General features: G+C 39.0%; 1 protein-coding gene across 2 annotated transcripts in view; it reads left to right on the top strand.

Annotated features, from left to right (window-relative positions):
* nup210 (nucleoporin 210) overlaps nucleotides 1–20,795 on the top strand; it is a 29,015-nt gene extending 8,220 nt beyond the window's left edge. Inside the window, exons 8-35 of one of the 2 annotated variants that reach the window (XM_057321425.1) lie at nucleotides 432–500; nucleotides 660–766; nucleotides 5,731–5,871; nucleotides 5,962–6,099; nucleotides 6,191–6,346; nucleotides 6,444–6,633; nucleotides 8,073–8,218; nucleotides 8,303–8,515; nucleotides 8,596–8,769; nucleotides 8,848–9,040; nucleotides 9,139–9,245; nucleotides 10,388–10,492; nucleotides 10,577–10,678; nucleotides 11,901–12,029; nucleotides 12,123–12,250; nucleotides 12,333–12,468; nucleotides 12,579–12,641; nucleotides 13,325–13,504; nucleotides 13,579–13,659; nucleotides 13,743–13,874; nucleotides 13,975–14,133; nucleotides 14,274–14,365; nucleotides 16,498–16,672; nucleotides 17,100–17,275; nucleotides 17,581–17,801; nucleotides 17,885–18,021; nucleotides 18,361–18,475; nucleotides 20,370–20,795. In XM_057321425.1, coding sequence (XP_057177408.1) covers nucleotides 432–500; nucleotides 660–766; nucleotides 5,731–5,871; nucleotides 5,962–6,099; nucleotides 6,191–6,346; nucleotides 6,444–6,633; nucleotides 8,073–8,218; nucleotides 8,303–8,515; nucleotides 8,596–8,769; nucleotides 8,848–9,040; nucleotides 9,139–9,245; nucleotides 10,388–10,492; nucleotides 10,577–10,678; nucleotides 11,901–12,029; nucleotides 12,123–12,250; nucleotides 12,333–12,468; nucleotides 12,579–12,641; nucleotides 13,325–13,504; nucleotides 13,579–13,659; nucleotides 13,743–13,874; nucleotides 13,975–14,133; nucleotides 14,274–14,365; nucleotides 16,498–16,672; nucleotides 17,100–17,275; nucleotides 17,581–17,801; nucleotides 17,885–18,021; nucleotides 18,361–18,475; nucleotides 20,370–20,650 — 4,046 coding nt within the window. In that variant the 3' untranslated portion in view covers nucleotides 20,651–20,795. The remainder of the gene's footprint in view (nucleotides 1–431; nucleotides 501–659; nucleotides 767–5,730; nucleotides 5,872–5,961; nucleotides 6,100–6,190; nucleotides 6,347–6,443; nucleotides 6,634–8,072; nucleotides 8,219–8,302; nucleotides 8,516–8,595; nucleotides 8,770–8,847; nucleotides 9,041–9,138; nucleotides 9,246–10,387; nucleotides 10,493–10,576; nucleotides 10,679–11,900; nucleotides 12,030–12,122; nucleotides 12,251–12,332; nucleotides 12,469–12,578; nucleotides 12,642–13,324; nucleotides 13,505–13,578; nucleotides 13,660–13,742; nucleotides 13,875–13,974; nucleotides 14,134–14,273; nucleotides 14,366–16,497; nucleotides 16,673–17,099; nucleotides 17,276–17,580; nucleotides 17,802–17,884; nucleotides 18,022–18,360; nucleotides 18,476–20,369) is intronic. The other variant, XM_057321426.1, reaches the window with a different exon arrangement.
* The last annotated feature ends 325 nt before the right edge of the window (nucleotides 20,796–21,120 follow it).

Here is a 21,120-nt window from a genome sequence, read left to right as displayed (position 1 = left end):
TTTGTCTTCTGTGAGTGTTTTAGCCGCAGTACCACGAGAATCCAATAGGGGACACCTTTTTTTTGGTCTGACATTGAACACCACAACAGACATTGAGATTCCTCTTTTTCATTTTTTAAAAAATTCTTCTCATGAAGAGACAATGAAAATATAGACAGGACCGTGAAAAACATAATGAAAAAACATGAAATGTACAAGTTATTGTGGTTTTTGTTTATTGCTATAACAAACTATAAAAATATTATGTATAGATTTTATTAAAAAAAAACATATAAAATCTTTTATAGTTTACTGTGGGTGAGTGAATTATCATGAAATTTTAAATTTATAGTGAACTACTTTAACAGACTTTCTTTGAAGAAAGGGGATTATTCAATACCATTAAAAAAAATCACCATCACACTTGTGTTTCCTTCATTCTGAATGTCAAGGTCTGGGAATGCAGGGAGTTTCTCGTCTCCCTAACAGCACTATATATGTGGTGGAGCCAGGATACTTGGGTTAGTCTCATCATTAGTTTACAGTTTTACATGAAGACCACTACTTGGATTGGAGATCATTTTTGGCTTATGTTAGAGGTTCATAAAAACGAGAAGTTTATAAAAGATGCCATTGATTGTACTGTAATTGAAAGCTCTCTTGATTGTCTTGAATACTAGCGTTTAAGATTCAGCCGGAGGAACGCTGGGTACTTGAGACGGGAAGAACATACGAAATCTTCATTGAAGTGTTTGATAAGTCAGGCCACAAGATTCATCTGTCTGATGTAAGTTGCATTGAACATTTAAAACTCAGAATCAGAAAGAGCTTTATTGCCAAGTATGATTACACAATGAATTTGTATTGGTGACAGTGCAATGCAAAAGTACAGGCATAGCAGAAGAAAGACATAGATGGTATAGACCAGTGGTTCTCAACAGGGGGGCCTCAAGATTACTAATACTTTAATTTTAGACAAAATGAGTAATAAAATATATTTATCTTATTATTTGTCTATTTTTTTGTAAGCGAAGGGGGACCTTTGAATATTGTCGATAAGTGGGCGGGGTGGGGGGGTGGGGGGTGGGGTGGGATGGGATGTGGGGATGGGGGGCTTGGAGTCAAAACGGTTGAGAACCCCTGGTATAGACATTAAAAGAAAAACTCAAAGAAATATACAGGTACATCTCAAAAACTTAGAATACCGTGAAAAATGTCAATATTTTTTGTCACTCATTTCAGAAAGTGAAACCCATATATTATATAGATTCGTTACACATAGTGAAATATTTCAAGCCTTTATTTCTTGAAATTTTGATGATTATGGCTTACAGATAATGAAAACCCAAAATTCAGTGTCTCAGAAAATTAGAAAATTACATAAGATCAATAAAAAAAGGATATTTTAAACGGAAATGTCAGGCTTCTGAAAAGTATGTTCATTTCTATGCACTCAATACTTGGTTGGGCCTCCTTTTGCATGAATTACACCTGAGCAGTGCCACAGGCTGATTGCATCCATGCTACATGTCGTGGCGAAAAGTCGATCAGCCAATGTAGAAAGAATTCACGAGGACCAGAGAGCCAGGTTTCAAGAGGTTTCAATCTTTATTTGCACAAGCAAGCAAAGTGAGACATACAGAGTTCATCTATAGATGCCTAACAATTACACTTCTGACTACACTTATTTTATACACTGTTCTCAAGTCGTTATCACAGTTTAAACCAATCATATTTACCTGACATCATCTTCTCCCAATCAGGTTCTACATGACATCACTTATTTTTGTTTGTCCATCCTCTTTTGATTTTCCACAGTTATATATCAAACTTCTTACATTAACTTTTAACTGTGGCAAAACCTTTTAAAGGATTAAAAATATGTACATACATCCATCTTTAAAATGTAGATGTATGTCATTTTGTCAGTTGCTATTGTATTAAAGACACATACATCCATCTCTAAAATGCGAATGTATGTCATATTGACATTTACTACCCCTAGCTTACATGTACTTCAAAAACTACCATGCATTTTAGACCAGATCTCGTGTGAACAATGCATATTGTGTGTGTTTGCTCAAAGCGTTTGCGTGCGAAAGATGTCTTATGGTGCTGTTTGATGTTCAACCTGGCCTGTAACCTTTGACCCATGAGATCATGGTCTTTTTGCTATGAGACTCATAGCCTTTTCTGTGTTAGAGAAGTGTGTGAGACCTTTATCTAGTTTAAATGCATTGTTTCATATAAAAACTCAATCAATAATAGAAAAACTTAATACTGTAATAGAAAAACCACTATACACGCCACATTGATGCCGTAATTCATGCAAAAGGCTTGAAATATTTCACTCTATGTGTAACGAATCTATATAATATAAGGGTTTCACTTTCTGAAATGAGTGACAAAAAATATTGACCTTTTTCACGATATTCACAATTTTTTTTAGATGTACCTGTATCACATCACTCCTACCATGTACAGTATACGTTTTGTTGAGGCATACAATATGGTTTAGCAAGACACAGACAGAAATTTAATAAATATTTACAGCTGCCGTTTTTTACCTTTTCGATTAAAAATAAGCAAGTATCAGTTATTGAGCAAGTACAAAATAACTCAGTGTCTCCTTACCTGGATTGGCAGTGGTAATATTATATAATAATGTATAAATTGAGCTGTCAGGAATTATTTTACAGGAAATGTTGGTTTAATGTCATTTGACCTAAACCCCGTAATGATAAGTACTTTAAAGCAGAGGTAACGCACACAATTTCTGCCAATCTCATATTAATCTTGAGTACTTATAGTGTAGTATAGCATGCTTCATATTGTCAAAGAGTAATTAGTTTGATCACATTTATAAAAGGCATATACAGCAGTATGATTATTTCCGAAAAGAGTCAACCTCCTGGAGGAGTGCAGTGGGTGGAACTGAAGCACGAGCACACAATACATCATCGTATTATCCCTGCATAACTGTGTTAATTCAACTCAACTCAACTTTATTTATAAAGCGCTTTTACACTTTTCATTGTTACAAAGCAGCTGTACATGAGACATATTGACTATAAGCAAAATAATTAAAGTTGTACCTGCAAAAACAAGAAAAGGTTGAAAACACAGAAGACAGACATACCCACATACAAAACACTCCACACACACAATATGCACACGTACTAACACACATAGACATAGAGACACACACACACACACGGATGCGCACGCACACACACACAACACACACACACACGTACACACACAGACAAGTACGCACACACACACACACACACACGCTCAGTGAGAGCACACATTTAGGATAAAGGAGAGAGAAGCACAGGTCAAATATAACAGACTATAAATTCCTATATGCAATATTAATTAAGTAAAACTTTAAAATTCTAAAGCAGCCCCCCCGGTCAGGCAGATAGTGCAAAAACAGTATGCAAACGGTGGCGAGGAACCCAAAACTCTAATCGAGAAAAAAAACCTCAGGAGAACCCAGGCCCAACCAGGGGATTCCAGTTCCCCTCTGGCAAAAGCTGCTGCCTCTGCACAAGCTCCAGAGAGCTTGCACAACAAGGCTAAATAAAATAAATAAACTTAATAATAAAATAAATTATAGTTTAAGATTATCATTAATAATCTAATAGCATTTGAAATTTTGTGGTGAAGACATGTCAAGAGACCGCGTCCTTCTTTATCCAGCTCTATCATCTCAGCTCTTGTCAGGTCCCCACTTCCCATTCTCCGCTCTACCATCAGGTCAGGCCATGAACTGCATCCTGCTCGCTGTGGTAACCTTGGAACAATGAGACAAGACTGGCTGAGAGTAGAGTACTGTTCTGTACTCTTTGATGCAACAAGTACATCAGTTGTGTTTTTGGTTCCGGTTGATCTAACTAATGCAGCCTAAACCCTCTGAAGATTTATATTATGGAAGAGTAGTGTATGCAAGATTAAAAAGATGCGTCTTTAGTCTAGATTTAAACTGACAGAGTGTGTCTGCCTCCCGGACAGTGCAGGGAAGACTATTCCAAAGTTTAGGCGCTAGATAGGAAAAGGATCTACCACCTGCACTTGATTTTGAAATTCTAGGTATTACCAACTGACAGGACGCCTGAGAGCGTAATGCACGTGAAGGACTGTAATACAAAAGGAGTTCATTCAAGTACTGAGGAGCTAAACCATGTAAGGCTTTATAGGTAATAAGCAAGATTTTAAAGTTAACGCGATGCTTTATAGGTAACCAGTGCAAGGTTGACAGAACCGGGCTAATATGTTCATACTTTTTTGTACGTGTAAGAACTCGAGCTGCCGCGTTTTGGACCAATTGGAGTTTTTGTAATAAGCCTGCAGGGCAACCACCTAACAGTGCATTACAGTAATCTAGTCTTGATGTCATGAATGCATGAATTAACTTCTCTGCATCTGAGATTGACAGCATATGACGTAGTTTAGATATATTCTTAAAATGGAAAAACGCAATTTTACAGGTGTTGGCGACGTGGCTCTCAAATGACAGATTACTATCGAATAGAACGCCAAGATTCTTTGCTGACGACGAGGGTTTTATGGAACATCCGTCAATAGTTAAACAGTATTCTTGGTTGTTACTTATAGCAGTTTTCGGTCCAATAAGTAACACTTCCGTTTTGTCCGAGTTCAGTAATAAAAAGTTGTTACTCATCCAGTTTTTTATATCGACTATGCATTCCATTATTCGATGGAACTGCTGTGTTTCATGAGGCTTCGAGGAAATATAAAGTTGAGTATCATCAGCATAACAGTGAAAGCTAACTCCGTGTCGCTTTATTATATCTCCTAGAGGTAGCATGTATAATGCGAAGAGCAGAGGCCCTAAGACTGAGCCCTGTGGTACACCGTACTGGACTTGCGATTTGCGTGACACCTCATTGTTTATTGCTACAAATTGAAAACGGTCGGATAAATAAGATTTAAACCATTTCAAAGCTATTCCCTTAATGCCGACATAATTTTCGAGTCTATGTAGGAGTGTGCTGTGGTCAATGGTATCGAATGCAGCACTAAGGTCTAGCAGCACCAATAACGAGATACAACCTCGGTCAGACGCCAATAGCAGATCATTTGTAACTCTGATCAAAGCAGTCTCTGTACTGTGACATGCTCTAAATCCAGACTGGAATTCTTCATTGATGTCATTCCTTTGGAGGAAGGAGCATAATTGAGTTGAAACTACTTTTTCCAGAACTTTAGATATGAAAGGTAGATTCACTATAAGCTTGTGTTGTTAACATTATGCACGTACGCGCCGATTGCCGACAAATGAACGTCTGATTAGGCACACTTTCTTGGAAACACTTCAGCATGTTCCAAGTTGTCATTTGATTGGTTGAATTTTACAGGATTTCCAGGACACGTGTGTGTCGCCAAACAAAGCGTCCAAAGTTCCCAGACCTTCAGTATGTATAATAATCTTGACAAAGTCATGTATTAGCAAACAAATATGGCGACATGACAACAACATCGTATCTTATTGCTTCTCACTGGTGTATAGAGGAAGGAGGGAGTAAATTATTATCACTGAATTTCAATTTTGGGTGAAAAGTCCACCATCTACACACTTTACTCTGTGAAGAGAGTGTCTGAAAGTTGATAAAATGTTACTAAATGAGCACCACTTTTCTTTGCGATCACAGTTACAGTACACAGTGGTTGAGAATATTGCACATTATCTTACATTGTTTATTTTTTATTTTTATTTGACAGAATATTCGTATAGCAACAACATTCCCTGTGGAGTACTTTGAAGTTCTGGAGTCGTCCCTCAACGGATCTTACCACTATGTGAAAGCATTGAAGAATGGTCAAACCATGATTGACAGCATGCTGAAAGCCGTCATTGATCAAGTATGCATTTTCTTTCTGTCATTATAGAGATGTTCTCTGTTTACCTGAAATTTAGACACACCAGAGATAATGTGTTGTGTTGTGCTGCAGGCAGGCAGCATTCATCTTCTCACTGTTCCCGTGCGTAACGAGCAGGATGTTGAAATCTACAACCCTATAGTGCTCACACCTGCCATCCTCACATTTCCATGGCAACCTAAAGAGGGGGCGTACCAGTATACCATCAAGGTAAAGAGATTGTTTTGCATTCAATTTTAAGTTAATTACCTCTGGAGTAATGTAGTATTAATTTAAATCGATTAACTTAAATTTGTGTCAGGCAACCGGTGGAAGTGGAAACTTCAGCTGGTCGTCCACTAATGCAGCGGTTGCCATGGTTACAGTGAAAGGACGGATGACAACAGTCAGAGATGTTGGTGTCAGCGCAATCTACGCCCATGACATGAGAAACCAACTGCACTACGGAGACATGAAGGTGATGCCAACGAATGACTTCTTTGAATCTTTGCAATGTTATAGTGGTGTCGATGTGCTCGACTTGTATGTAGACCTTCAGCTGTTCTCTTGTGCAGGTGTATGTTATTGAGCCGGTGGGGATGGAGTTCAGCCCTTGTGCTGTAGAAGCTCGCGTGGGGCTCAGTCTTGATCTTCCGCTGCGGATCTTTGGTCAACTGAATGGAGAGAGAGTGACTCTCAGTGACTGTTCACACTTTGACATGCAGGTGGAGATGGAGAGCGTGGGCATCTTCCAACTGCTGGAGGGTAAGTAGAGTTCAGCTTAAAGCCAAGAGCACATTGCGAAGATGAATATCTTGACTATGATGGGCACACATCAATTCATGTTTTAGCCGTTGGGCATGTCCATAGGTTTCTAAATCGTGAAAGTAAGTTTTTGGCTGGCATCTATATTTGCCAGTTAGTGTTGGGCATACAGATATGTAGTTTGGATTGAAAGATGGACACTTAGATGTGGTGTGACAAAATAATGCTTTTTGTATCATGACGTATACTCAGTGGCGCCCCCAGGATTTTTTTATGGGGTGGCACAAAGGGGCCAGTACAAATCTTAGGGTGGCACATTTAAAAAAAAGTATTATGCCTGAATCTAATGGTTAAGAGTTTTGGCATTGCCATTAATACTACTGGGATCATATGAAGTTATTACTAGTCTTACGATTTAATTTCTAATTTAATTTACTAATATTTTCAGTGTTTGATCGATACATGCTAATTCGCTAACTAATTTGACATATATTTGACTATAAAATAAATATGATAGTAATAGATGCCAAAGACTGCAATCCAACAATTTAAAGATCAGCTGATGGAGTAATGTATTAACCAAACATGTATAGTGATCGATCAAAATGCGAGTATGAGCAGCAGAAAAATTCAAATCCAATGCCTTAGCGACTAGCTTAATCTCAGTTAGCCAACCCATATTAGAGTTTGATACAATAAGTTTTATCATACAATAAACCACATTTTACTTACTAGTTTGTGAGTTTCGTCTCCAACCCTCTACCCCTTTCATGCGTGCTGACTGAACAGGAGCAAACATGACGTCACGTGCGTGGTACTGCGGCTGCTATTCGCATATTAGTCTGGGTTTCCCAGGTTAAAGAGAGAGGAGGGGTTGAGATCGTATTCTACATAACACATTATACAAGTTATTTTTTTACATACTGCTTCGATAATGTACATTTTAATTAATAAGTATTAATACTATTATTCTAATATAAAAATATATATATTTTAAAAAATCTCATTCTGGTTGAGGGACCAATGGGGGGCCAGTGACTTTTTTGGGGGCGCCACTGCGTATACTGTATTTCACAGTAAGTGCTTAAAAGACAAACTTGTGAGCCCTTCAACAGTTAAACAAAACAACTTTTTTATCGTAGATCACTTGTAGTGCTAATGCAGCAAGGTGTAATTTGCACTTCGAATTTGCACTTTTTTAAACTTAAACTGTTTACAGTTTTATGCAGTTGTCTAGGTAAGGAATGTGTGAGAATGCACTTTCTTTAACGCAGGCATACTGATCTCAGTTGTCCCATTCTGTTCCACTAAAGGAAAGAAATTTGGGTGAGGAGAGAGAAATACACCTGCTGTGTCGATAATATTTGCAGGTTTAAGAGAAGCAGAACGTGATGTAGTGAACGCTTTGATGTAGGCTTTGAAAAATGTTGTTTGTTCAGGGAGACTAGTGCCAGGTCAGAGCCACTGCAGTGGAGTTCAAGTCAAGGCCTTGACTCCTGGATACACCAACCTTCTGGTTAGTTACACCCACAGCAACGTCCACCTCAGTGCAAAGATCACCATTGCTGCCTACCCACCACTTAAGGCAAGTTATATTTCATGTTGTTTCTGTTTATGATCTAACGCAAGAACAAATTGAGAAGTGCTCAACTGCCGTGTGCTGTGACAGGCGATTGACCCTGTGTCCATGGTGACGCTGGGCTCCTCTAAAGACATGACTTTTGAAGGCGGCCCTAGACCGTGGGTGCTAGAGCCTTCTAAGTTCTTCCGAAACCTGACGGCTGAAGACCACAACAGTGTGACGCTGTCCCTGCAGGGACCAGCCTCCCGAACCTACTCCAGACATCTGATCAGAGCCACGTGTCGTTCTCTGAGAGAGCAGGTAAATGAGAGATTTCTGAATCCGTGATCTAGAAGGGATATGGAAGAGAAATCGTCAATCGATTATTTGGGATTTCCCAGGTTTTGGCCATGACTGTTGGTAACCAGCCCACCGTAACAAATCCCTTCCCTGCCGTGGAACCAGCCGTGGTAAAGTTTGTGTGTGCACCTCTGTCACGTCTCACGCTGAGCCCCATCTACACAAGCCCTCGGCTGGACGTGTCCTGCCCGCTGTTGCAGCAAAACAAACAAGTGGTGAGCAGTCAAACCCTCAAGCATATCTCGTGTCTTATGATATGAATGTTCAGGAGCATTTGAACTTGTGATCTGTAGGTGCCAGTTTCCAATTATCACAACCCAGAGCTGGACGTGGCAGCTTTTGACCACCAGGGCAGGAAGTTTGATAACTTCAGCTCTTTGAGTCTCATTTGGGAGTCGTCTAAAGTGTCTCTAGCAAGCATCGAACCGACCATGCCTATGCAGTTATACTTACACGAGGACGACGTCAAGCAGAAAAAACTTCACGGTACCTTATGATAAATATTCCAGATAAAATAAATAAACAGGAAATGTTGTAAGTGTATATGCATGTGATCTAATGGGGTTGAGTTAAACTGTCCGCAGGACGTCAGACCATTCTTGTGCATCGTGAATCAGGCATCGCCGCCATCACGGTAACAGCTGTGGGCTATCAAACATCTCATCTGGAGGCAGCAGCTGTTTTGAGAGGGGTGCGTTTCTCTTGAGTGTCAATTTGATCTCATTAATACTTGTGGTGGTACTCCCTTTGATAGTTCACAGCCAAATGATATAAAGTAGCCCAGCAGGTGCATGTAGTAGGAAACGGACCAAAGTGTTCAGCCTTAAGTTCACGAAGTTTGTGAACAGTCATTTTGTAGTGATCGCGAACTCTAGTTTCATTTCCTCAATGATGAAATGACTAATACTGTGCAACCACACATGCTTTACCGCACAGCATCACTACAACAAAGCAAAGCAACACAGGAAACTGAAATTCTGACATTATAGAGCAGGTTGTTACCAACCACTGAATCATTTTTAGATTTTGAGTCGCGTACCATTGTGTAGTGGTTACCAGGCTACTTTCTTTGCACCTAGTTTTGCCAAAAGTAAAAGTCCTTTCATCATTTAGTTACCCTCGTGTCATTCCAACCCTGTCTGTGTTGCTGACCAAATTAAATGGACATTTTTTAACCGTTTTTGACATTAGTGTGAATAAATGACAGATTTTCTTAACTCTCCCTTTCAACTGGTTTACACAAATAGTTTCTACTTTCAGATAAGACTTTGGGTTCCTTCATTTATACCCTTGTGATAAGGGTCATCAATTTCTAAGAACTGGTTTAGAGTTTGCAAGTTTCTCTAAAAAATTCCTTTCAAGGCCTGTTCACACTGACACTAACTGCGTATAAACATGACTATATTAGGACAGTCACAAATATGGATGTAGATGACCTGCTGTTTGCTTTGCAAAGAAACAAAAAACAGACACTGTAGGGTACATGAAATTATTCAGAGACTAGAGGAGTCAGGAGAAGCTGTCACTCTCTTGAGAGAACTGACGTCTTTTTGGGACAAATTTTATTCCAACTTCTGTATCAGTTTTAAGACAAACTGGACATTGTGAAAGAGGCCATCAGCAGAACCAAACGACATTCAGGGATGCGATTAGCACCAGAGACTTTTTGGCAGTATGAGTTATTGTTCAACAGCTGAAACAAATGGCTCGGAAAGTGATCCCAATATTTTGTTTCTCTGTATTGTTATTTTTATAGTTGTTATGGAATGACATTCTGATTCTGTCATTCAATCAGTCTGAATCTGAAATATTGCTCTGATTTTTGTGGTTTAGTTTGATCCTCTGAGCCCTGTCTCTGCCACACTGGATCTTCTGTTAGTGGAGGATGTGAGAGTGACCCCTAACACCATCACCATATACAACCATCCTGATGTCAGGGTAAGATCTCTCACATGTCTGTTTGTTCTGCTCTTGGAAGAGCTTACATTTGTGCTTCACACATGTTGTGTGTCGTGTGTGCAGGCTGATCTGACTCTGCAAGAAGGCTCAGGTCATTTCTATGTAAATGCAAGTGTCAAGGGAATTGCAGAAGTCACGTTTCAGGAGTTCCAGGGGATCGCTCAGGTAACATTTAAAGAAATCTTTTAAGTTAAACTAAAGCTTTTTAAAACTCCAATATGTGCTTACAATAGCAAAGCCAGAACAGAAGTAACCTGGGTCAGGCCCTTCATGGGTTTAAAAGCAGGAATGTGCTGTTTGGCTTTTTTTAACCAACATTATTGGTTTATTATAGTGCTGTCAATCGATTAAAAAAATTAATCTGATTAATCACACATTTTTTCTGTGATTAATCACGATTAATCGCACACAACAATTATATTTTAAAATATACTTTTACATTTTAATAATTTCACATTTAATCTTCAAATTGATGTAGAAACAACATATTTCTTTAACAGCATCATTTTATGAAAGCTAACATTTTGATATTAGTATTGTTACTGATGTCTCTATTAAATTGATTATTTTAACATTAATTATAGCCATTCAACAGTATAATTGAGAGCTCATGTAGGAAATTGAAGGACACTTTACAGTCTTTAATGCTAAATTATAAAATTAAATGCAGAAGAATTCTCATTAAAGCTATAAAATCACATTGATTTCTTCTTTTATTTTGTTCTTTGATTAACATTAGTGACAGGAGTCACAGCAGCAGGTTTAAGAACGTGGCCCCTTTAAGAGCTGTCTTAGTACGCAGATCTGACCGTCACCGCACTCCCATTTTCACAACTCTTTGCATTCATTTAAGATTTTATTTTACACTTTGAAGTCTTGCTTAAGAAAATGCTAGACAAAACGGGCTTTCTGACATAATCTTGTGTGGTTTTATCCATTCAAGCACGAAAGAGAACTTAACACGGATGCGCTGTCTGACAGAGATTCACCGACGCAGCCTTCAGCCCGTGGTGTGTTTACACCAGACTGGACCTCGCGTTGCGTTTTGCCGCGTCCCACAGTTTAGAAGCTGTCTATCTTCATTGAACGCATCAAAGCAACTGTTTCAAATCGCGCTTAAGTGGTTTAAAAGCCTGTACACGAATAAGAGCGTGATTACATAATGTAACGCTAGACAAAGGATGTCAAAACAAACGGATGCTGCGTTAATTGCGATAAATATTTTCTCACGCGTTAATTTGAAAAAATTAATCGCATGCGTTAACGCGTTAACGTTGACAGCCCTAGTTTATTATAAACATTATTGGACTTTCAGAGTTAACAATGCATTTCTTCTATCCTGAACTCTCCAGTGTCTAATTCTAATCTAATCTAATGTGTAACTCAGGTGGTTCCCTCGCAGGTGGGGGTCTTGCAAGTAATGGTCCATGACCTCTGCTTGACCTTTCCTTCCCCTGCCATTGCTACAGTACACATTGCTGATATTCTGGAGGTTGTCGTGCGTGTCGTCGACAAGGTCAGTGATATCAAAGACCTTAAAAAAAGGAGACTTTCACTAGACAGCCTACTAGATTAGATATGAAGAGTGATTCGTCCAATTTCATTTTAGGTAGAGATTGGCAAATCAGTCAAAGCATATGTTCGGGTTTTGGATGGCAACAGAAAGCCTTTTCAGTCCAAATATTTCTCTGTCATGAATCTCCAGCTGAGACCAGCATCATCTATTATCTCTTTACAGTGAGTAACTATGTGTTAGTCTCAGTCTTCTGAACTTCTATTTTGCTGTCTGCAAACGCCTATCAACTTGGTTGTTTTTCAGAGCTTTGTCAGATTCCTCGGAGGAGGACACAGCCACGTTTCTGGTCAAAGGTCTGATGATCGGACAGACCAGTGTGTCTGCTATGGTGACGGATAAAAACGGCAGAAAAATCATTTCTGCCCTCCAGCAAATAGAAGTAAAGCTTCCTGCATAATAGCTTTTCTTGTGATAGAGATACTTCAACAAACCTTTAAGCAAGCTATGTAATATTATTTACATCAGATTTTTTTGTTCTGTTTTCTGTAGGTCTTTCCACCTTTCAGGCTGCTGCCCAGGAAGGTCACTCTTATAATAGGAGCAATGATGCAGGTAATTCATGCTAATATTTTACCCTTAATCAAATGAAAATATTTGTGCAATATATGTATTAATGTATTAATAATTTTCTAAAAGGCTCGATAGGTTACTGGTCCCACCCATGTATCCAAAAGTTTCGAAGGATATTATCCAAAATGCAGGACCACAATGTCTGGTTGTTTATTTCATATTTAGAAAGCTGAATGCAGGAAAAACAGTCTTTTAAAGAATAGTCCCCCCCCAAAATAACATTTTCTAATAATTTATGTGCCCATATCCCATACCACATGTAAATGACTTCCTTTCTACAGCTGAACACAGAAAGTTTTTTTGATAAAAATATGAATTGCTTTATTTCCATGTATAGGTCCCAACTTGTTCAAGCTCCAAATGTACATTCAGGACATCCTTCATTTAAGTAGCCCGAATGACTCAAGGGGGTTAATAAATGGCTTCTGAAGTTAAATTATATATTTTGAACTTATTTAGTAAAACTGAAACCACAGGATCGCTAAATTCAAATCTGGCGACACACTGATTACTTCAATCTTATTGGTTCTCTCGTGACAAAATATGATATGACAGCTAGTCACGAGACATGCCGAACCCGAAGAGATTTGAAGTTTTTGACTAGTCACTGTATTTATTTTTCACACGTGACACGTTCTAATGAGAGCTCATCTGTTCATTTGTAGATCACATCAGAGGGCGGACCACAGCCCCAGTCCAACATCCTCTTTTCTTTGTCCCATGAGAACATCGCCTCCATCAACAGTCTCGGTCACGTTCAGGGCCTGTCAGTGGGCAACATGACTGTAACCGGCGTGGTTCAAGCTGTCGACACAGAAACAGGCAAACTAGTGGTTGTGTCACAGGTGAGGGTCTACAGACAGATGTAGATGTTAGTTAAATCAGCAATGTTCAGTGTTATTAAATGAGGTCTTAATAGGATCAAGTGGATGTTGAGGTTGTCCAGCTGAAAGCCATTCGAATTAGAGCTCCCATCACCAGAATGAAGACAGAAACCCAGGTGAATATGAACAAGATGTTATTAGAGGAGTAATTTGGCACTTGAGATTGATAAAGTTTTCACCTGATCTCTCGCTGTTGTAGATGCCAGTTTATGTGATGGGCCTGACCAGCACTCAGGCGCCTTTCTCTTTCGGTAATGCTTTACCGGGACTGACCTTCCACTGGTCTGTGACCAAGAGAGACATCCTGGACATCCACACACGCCACACAGAGGTCAGAAATAAAACTCTTTAGAAAGTGTATTTGATTATTCGTGTGCTCATTTTAACCTAACCCAAAATACAATGATCTGTTTTCTGGATCCCTTCTGCAGGCTTCAGTCCAGCTCAGCGCAGAACACAACTTCGCCATGAGCGTGTTTGGCAGGAGTAAAGGCCGAACAGGTCTGAGAGTGCAGGTGAAGGCCACTGTTCCTCTCGCTGGGCACCTACAAGACAACGCTCTGGAGCTCCACGATGAGATCCAGATTCAGGTAAACTGAATCTCCTTCTGTAATTCATGACAAACTTCAGTTTGCTGACTTGGAAAAAAAAAACATAAACTTTAACATGAACAGAAAAGCATTGATGCATTGTGTAATGCACTGAAATACTGAACACTGTGTCCCTGAAGGTTTATGATAAACTGCGGCTGCTCAACCCTGAAGTTCAAGCTGAAGAGATACTGATGTCCCCAAACTCACTGGTGAAACTGCAGACCAACAGGTAACATTACCATACTGTTGTGAAGATCAACACATAAAGCTGAAATGGACCATTACTGGTTTAAACAACATCAGAGCCTGTGTGTATAAAGCTGCTTATTACGCGACTCTTCGGAATGCACGATTCTGATTGGTCAGTTGCAACATTCCAAGGTATGTTATTTCCAGATAACTGCTGTTAGTAATACTTACAAGTAGGGCTGCAACAACTAATCGATAAACATGATAATAATCGATAATGAAAATAGTTTTTTAGTCATTATCAGTTAGTCTCTCCATGCATGGGACTCTTCGTGTGGCACAAGTTGCGCAGTTTTAAAGTCAAACGTGTCTCTCCTTGCATGTGTCTCTCCATGCAGTGCGAGGTGGGCAGTTTTGAGGTCAGACGTGTCTCTCCGTGCAGTGCAATTTTAAAGTCAAACGTGTCTCCGTGCAGCGCGAGGTGCGCAGTTATAAAGTCTAACGTGTCCCTCCTAGCAGCACAAGTTGCGCAGTTATTAAGTCAGACGTGTTTTGCATGCATCTCTTCAAGCCGTGCAGGTTTAAAGTTTAAAGGGGAGAGGTGTTTTAAATAATCAAATTAAAGATTGTATTAGTAAAATATTTAGATGTATAGATAAAATATTAAGATTATATTTGTGGCGTTTGCACTTTGCAAAGTACATAATAGGCTAAATACCCTGGTTTGGGGGGTTTATTTAGTTGAGAGGTGGGAAGTAACTAAGTACATTTACTTGAGTACTGTACTTAAACGTTTTGAGTGTCTATACTGTACTTAAAGGGCAAGTTCACCTAAATATGAAAATTCTGTCATCATTTACTCACCTTCGAGTTGTTCCAAATCTGTATTCATTTCTTTGTTCTGTTGAACACAAAATAAGACATTTTGAAGAATGTAGGACAGCAAACAGTTCTGGGGCACTTTTGACTCTTTGTTTTTTCCCCTACTATGGGACTGAATGAGTAAATGATGACAGAATTTTCATTTTGGGTGAACTTGCTCTTTAAGTATTATTTTTTTCTGGATACTTTTTACTGTACTTCACTACATTTGAATGACAAATATCTCACTTTTCATGCCACAAAAAAAATATTTCCTTGGCCAACCGTCCCCTCCCTGCCACGTTTGGGAGAGACTATTGTCAGCTGCTTCTAATATGACACACCTGAATCAACTCATCAGCCTTGGTGTGTTAATTAGGGAGATATCCGCAACATTTTGGGAGAAGGCTAATGAGTTCAGTTGTGTATACTTTTCCCATCTCTGATTTGGTTATTATAAGCAAAAGAATGAATTAAACTTAGTATCCGATTAATCGAAAAAACAATCGTCCAACTAATCGATTATCAAAATTATTGTTAGTTGCAGCCCTATTTACAAGTAAATAAAATGTGAATAAAATTTAGTAACATGTACAAGATTATATTTAGAAACTAGAAGACGATCTGCATTTTGCTATCATGTTCTAGGTGGTAGATGGTCATTATGGTGTTCTGTCTGATTGCTAGGCATTGTTAGGGTCTATAAGCTGTTTACTGTGTGTTGCAGAGGTGTTCTTGGTTGTTACTGTGGGATTTTGGCTGTTAACTTGGTGTCGCTAGGGTATTGTAGCTGTTTACTAGGATGTTCCGTCTTGTTGCTAGGTATCAATAGGCTTTATAAGCCGGTTGTTAGGTATTGCTAAGGTGTTTTATCTGGTTACTAGGTTGCTAGGCATCGTTAGGCTCTATATGCTGGTTCTTGTATGTCGCTAAGTTGTCCCCTCTTGTCGCTAGGGTATTTTAGCTGGTTATTGGGATGTTCCATCTGGTTACTAGGCATCGTTAGGGTCTTTAAGCAGGGCATCAAATTGGCAGTGTTTTCGTTTGGACCACTTGCCATTTAATGCTGCATCACTGAAGCTGTTTTACAGGTGGAGACTGAACCTGATGAGTAAGACTGCCACATTTTAAATTGATCATAAAAGGGTGATTTTTACAGTCCACAGGCTGTGTATTCAATAGAGAACAGTGAGCTCACATGGAGCATTGAACTAAACTGAAAATTCATATTTCAAACAAATCCAATACACTAAATAGTACGTTAAATATATTTGAGCCGAAAATGACTGTAATGTGATTTTTTTTCTGAAGAGATGGACTGGGGTCTTTGTCCTATCGTGTGCTGGAGTGTCCTGACAGAACTACTCTCATTCAGGTTGATGATAAAGGTCTTCTGACATCGGGGTCTGTAACAGGAACAGCATCACTACAGATCAGCTCGCAGGAAACCTTTGGAGTAAATCAAACCATCATTATCGCTGTGAAGGTAAAAGCCCACACAGAGCTGCAATATGCTGTAGCTTTTAATGAAATGAACTTTTATTACATGTGCAAGTTATATATCGTCGATGTCCTTTTGAAACCTCGGACGTCCAAATTAGCTGTTTTTCAGGAAATGGAAAAAAGTCTGTACTTTATAAATGATTAAATACTGTGTTGTCGAAGTTGACAAGCATTTTTTATAAGTTTTATTGGTTAGATATTTGCAACATCCAGTGACAAACGTAAAGGGTGACACTGACTAATAATAATAATGATTTATGGCAAAAATGAAAATCACGAAATATGGAGATACAATGTTTCAGAAGGACAGCACTGATATACAGAAATGCATACCATGTAGATATAGAGACCTACAAATTGTATTGTATTTTGTGTTAATCCATCTTTAACATGTAATATTATAATTGAAGGTGGTGACTGTATCATATCTGCGTGTTAGCACCAGTCCAGTGTTGTACACGTCTAACAGAGAGACTCTATCTGCCATCCCGCTGGGAGCTGTGCTCACCTTTACTGTTCACTTTCACGACAGCACAGGAGAGATGTTAAACAGCCACAACACACTGCTCACGTTCTCCACCAACAGGTGATGCAACATTTACTCTCATACATCAGTTTAAATGCAACGCCACAAAACAACTTATTTACGAATTACAACAACAAGAATCATTAAATGGCTTTGAGAAATGCCATTGTGATGGCGATAGAGAGGCTGAAAGTTACAAATTGTAGCTTTAAAGAGGTTCACTTTTGGTATACACCAAACCACCCACCCAAAAGAAAACCATAAATTTTTTTCCTTGGTCTGGCAACATTGCAAGATGGATGCAAATATAGAAACAAGTGTGTGTTCTTTTTTCAGTTTCAGTATAAGCTGTCTCTTGTGTGTAGGGAGGATTTGGTTCAGGTGGGTAAGGGTTCGAGTAACAGCACCCTGATTGTGCGCACAGTGAACGTGGGTTTGACTCTGCTGGCAGTCTGGGATTCGGGCCAGACCGGACTCACAGATTATCTCGCTCTGCCCGTCCAACACGCCATCCATCCTGCTGAAGCCCAGCGGCTGGTGGTCGGGGATGTGGTGTGTTTTTCAGCTCTGTTGGTTAATCAGGAAGGTAAGAATCACAGATTCCTCTCACCTACAGAAGGACCTGTGTGTTTCTGCATGGGTCTGTCATACTGATTTTGTCTCGTGCAGGCGTGTCGGGTGTTTGGAGTTCGTCGTCCAGTGCTCTGTTGGAGGTTGAATCCAGGTCTGGAGTCGCTGTAGCCAGAGACACTGGAACAGTCACTGTGTACTATGAAATAGCGGGTCAGATTCGCACATTCCGGGAGGTGAGCAATTTTCTCAACGCATCTTAATTTCATGTTCAATTTCAAACCACAAGACTTGACAAGGTATAAAATGAATATAATTTGCTTTATGTTGAAGTTAAGATGCGTGTGATATCTGGTGAACTGCAGACAGCATATTGCTCTGTGTTTATTATATTTGGTTTGTTTTATGTGTTTTTTGTGTTGCTTTTTACACTTTGGAAGCAGTGTGAAATGATGAATTGGAGATGTACAAGATAAATCTGCATATTTCTTCACCTCTACAATTAAAAATGAGCTAGAAAAGTGTAGTTACCATGTTAAACAGCCTTTACTGTATTGTAATATTGTGACTTGTAGGTTTTTATTGAAAGTGCATCACAAACAACTGCGATGCTTCCATCATCTTCAGTGAAGAGACAGAGAGACGGGAAAGTCCTGATAGCAACCAGAGACAGGCGGAGCAACCTCATTGGTACAAAATCTTCACATTCACATACAGAGTCATGTGATGCTTTTAAGACATTTCAGTTACTGCATTAGGACTAAACTAGGGATGCTCATCTTGACCGTTTAACCGTTAACCGATTGTTAAAACTTTGACCGGTTAATACTATCAGTTAAACGATTTAAAAGGTATGTTTATTTTAAGTTTAATAATATTAATAATATTTTTTTAATAATAAAAATAATTTAATAATACGTTTTTAAATAACTATTAAATCTTACATGTTTTTAGTTTTCTGTATGGTGAAAGAAAAATATGCTAAGCATTAACTCACGGAGTGTGCAGATGCGTGCGACTAGGTGTAAATGCCCTCCGAAACGTTTTCTAGGCATATTCAAATCCGATCACGCAAGTCACTTGACGAAACTGTACACGTGTAATTCATCTGATTGTTGAGGCCACATTTGTCAGGGCTTTACTCCTCCAAATGGAGTGCCACTGGCAGCCTTGCTCAATCTCAAGTTCTTTGTTTTAAATGTAGACATGGGACAATCGTTTACCTGGCGTGTCTATGGCTCAGCAAAGCTAATAGAGGAGCTACTGCAAGGGAATTTCGGTGCTAGCCATAAATTTATCCTTTACATAAACATATCTCATGGATGCTTAGCATCGGCTGTCCGTGCGCTTTGGAAAAGAGAAGAAAACGGTGCGACCGGTGGTTTCCTTGCCTTCTTTTAGACGTGATGTAAAAATACGAATGTGAAATATGAATATATGAAGTAAAACATAATGTTTGTATTTTGGGTGGTGTAGCAGATCGGATTTATATATGTTTAGCTAAGACTGGCTGGTGGAAAGCAAATGTGACATGCTTCCCAAGGCGTTATCTCTACATTCCCGGGACATCCGTGCCATTTGAAAGGGTGTTCTGCCGCGGGACTAATCGTAAACAAGCTCAAGACTGTCACCACAACACGTAAACATTTCTTTATTAAATAAAAACTCCAAGATGAAAAAACTTTCTGACGGAAATAAACTTTGCCGATTCTTCTGTGTTTTCGTTTTGTCATAACTTGTTAATTATTTCAGTTTTTTTCTTGCCTGTTTATTTTATGCTTTGGATTTATATTATTTTAGTTTTTCTCCATTGTCCAAAATGCCACAGGTTCGTGAAAATGTGATAATATGTGAATGCAGGTGCTGTTATTGATGTATTCGTTAAGCTGCTGTTTGCATGTTAAAATAAATCTGTGAAAAAAATGTTTGTATTTTTAACGTGTCACAGTCCCTCGTCAACTGTAGCTGTGTTCTTATTTCGAAGTCTGTTTCCTCCGGATGTTGGACAAACGCGACCTCCAGAGGACGCAGCCTTCGAAATGAGACGCAGCATGTGTTTTTATTTAATTCCAATGTATTATTTAAATCTTAACGGTTAATGTTCGGATAACGAGTGTCGGTTCTCGGTTAGGGAAATTAACCGAAATGAGCATCCCTAGACTAAACAGTGGCCCCAGAATGTATCAGAAAACAAGAGCTATGATTTACGTATCAGTCAGAAGAAAGGAACGCGTCTCTACCACCACTAGAATGACTGCATAATCATGCTTTAAAAGTCACTTCAGAAATCGTTTAGAAATGTGACTTGTTTTGTTTGAAAGTACCTGAGGTTAAACAGATGATTATTTCTTTAACAGTTTGGAATTGTCTAAATACATGTTAAGGCCACTGGATGTCCATATGGCAATAGAAAGTTGGAATAGAGAGAATACATGAAAAATGGATTAATGTAGAGAGGTGTGACAGCTTGTAGACCAATCTTGTTACCGCATTCTGGACCATTTGTAGAGGTTTTATGATGGCTGCTTTTAGCAAAACCTGTATTACAAGATCTCAATACTGATAAGCTATGTGATGTTCACAGGAAGCTGCTCTTCTTCACAGACAGACAGCATCTCATCGCTCCACCCAGAGTCCTCCATCAGCTGCCATGTCCGCTTCACCAGCAGCGCTGTGGATTTCTCTGCCCGTGATGTCTACCACACGCACACTTCCTTTGACACCAGCACAGGTCTTTCATGCAGTTATTTTTCTGCATCCTACAGATGCATTGGAATTTTACAGCCTTTTCCTTTTAACCTGTCCGAAACAAATCCTTTTTTCATAATCAGTTATATGCAAGTTTTTTGCCCACTGTTACTGTAGACCGTGATTAAATTAAGTGATGACAAATGGGCAATTCCATGCAAATGTCAACCTTAGAATTTTTTTTACTAAAGGCTCACCATACAATATTGGGTGGTTTAAATACCCATGTAAACTCTCTCTTAAAGGGATAGTTCATCCAAAAATGAAACATCTGTCATCATTTACTGACCCTCAGGTTGTTTAAAACATGTATAAAATTCTTTGTTCCAATGAACACAGAGAAAGATATTTGGAAGAATGTTCTGGGACAGCATCCACTACAATAGTAGGAATAACATTTTGTCTTTTTTTGTTCTGTTGAACACATAATGAGATATTTTGAAGAATTTAGGAAAACAAAGAGTTCTCAGGCACCTTTTTTTACTACCATTTAATCCTTCCTACTATGGGAGTCAATGATGTCCCGGAACTGAAAATGACTAACATTCTTCCAAATATCTTTCTTTGTGTTCATCGGAACAAAGTAA

This window comes from Triplophysa rosa, linkage group LG22 (genome assembly GCF_024868665.1).
Source record: "Triplophysa rosa linkage group LG22, Trosa_1v2, whole genome shotgun sequence".
NCBI classification, from domain to species: domain Eukaryota; kingdom Metazoa; phylum Chordata; class Actinopteri; order Cypriniformes; family Nemacheilidae; genus Triplophysa; species Triplophysa rosa.
Note: the sequence above shows the minus strand (reverse complement) of the source record. Positions and strands in the feature narration are given on the sequence as shown.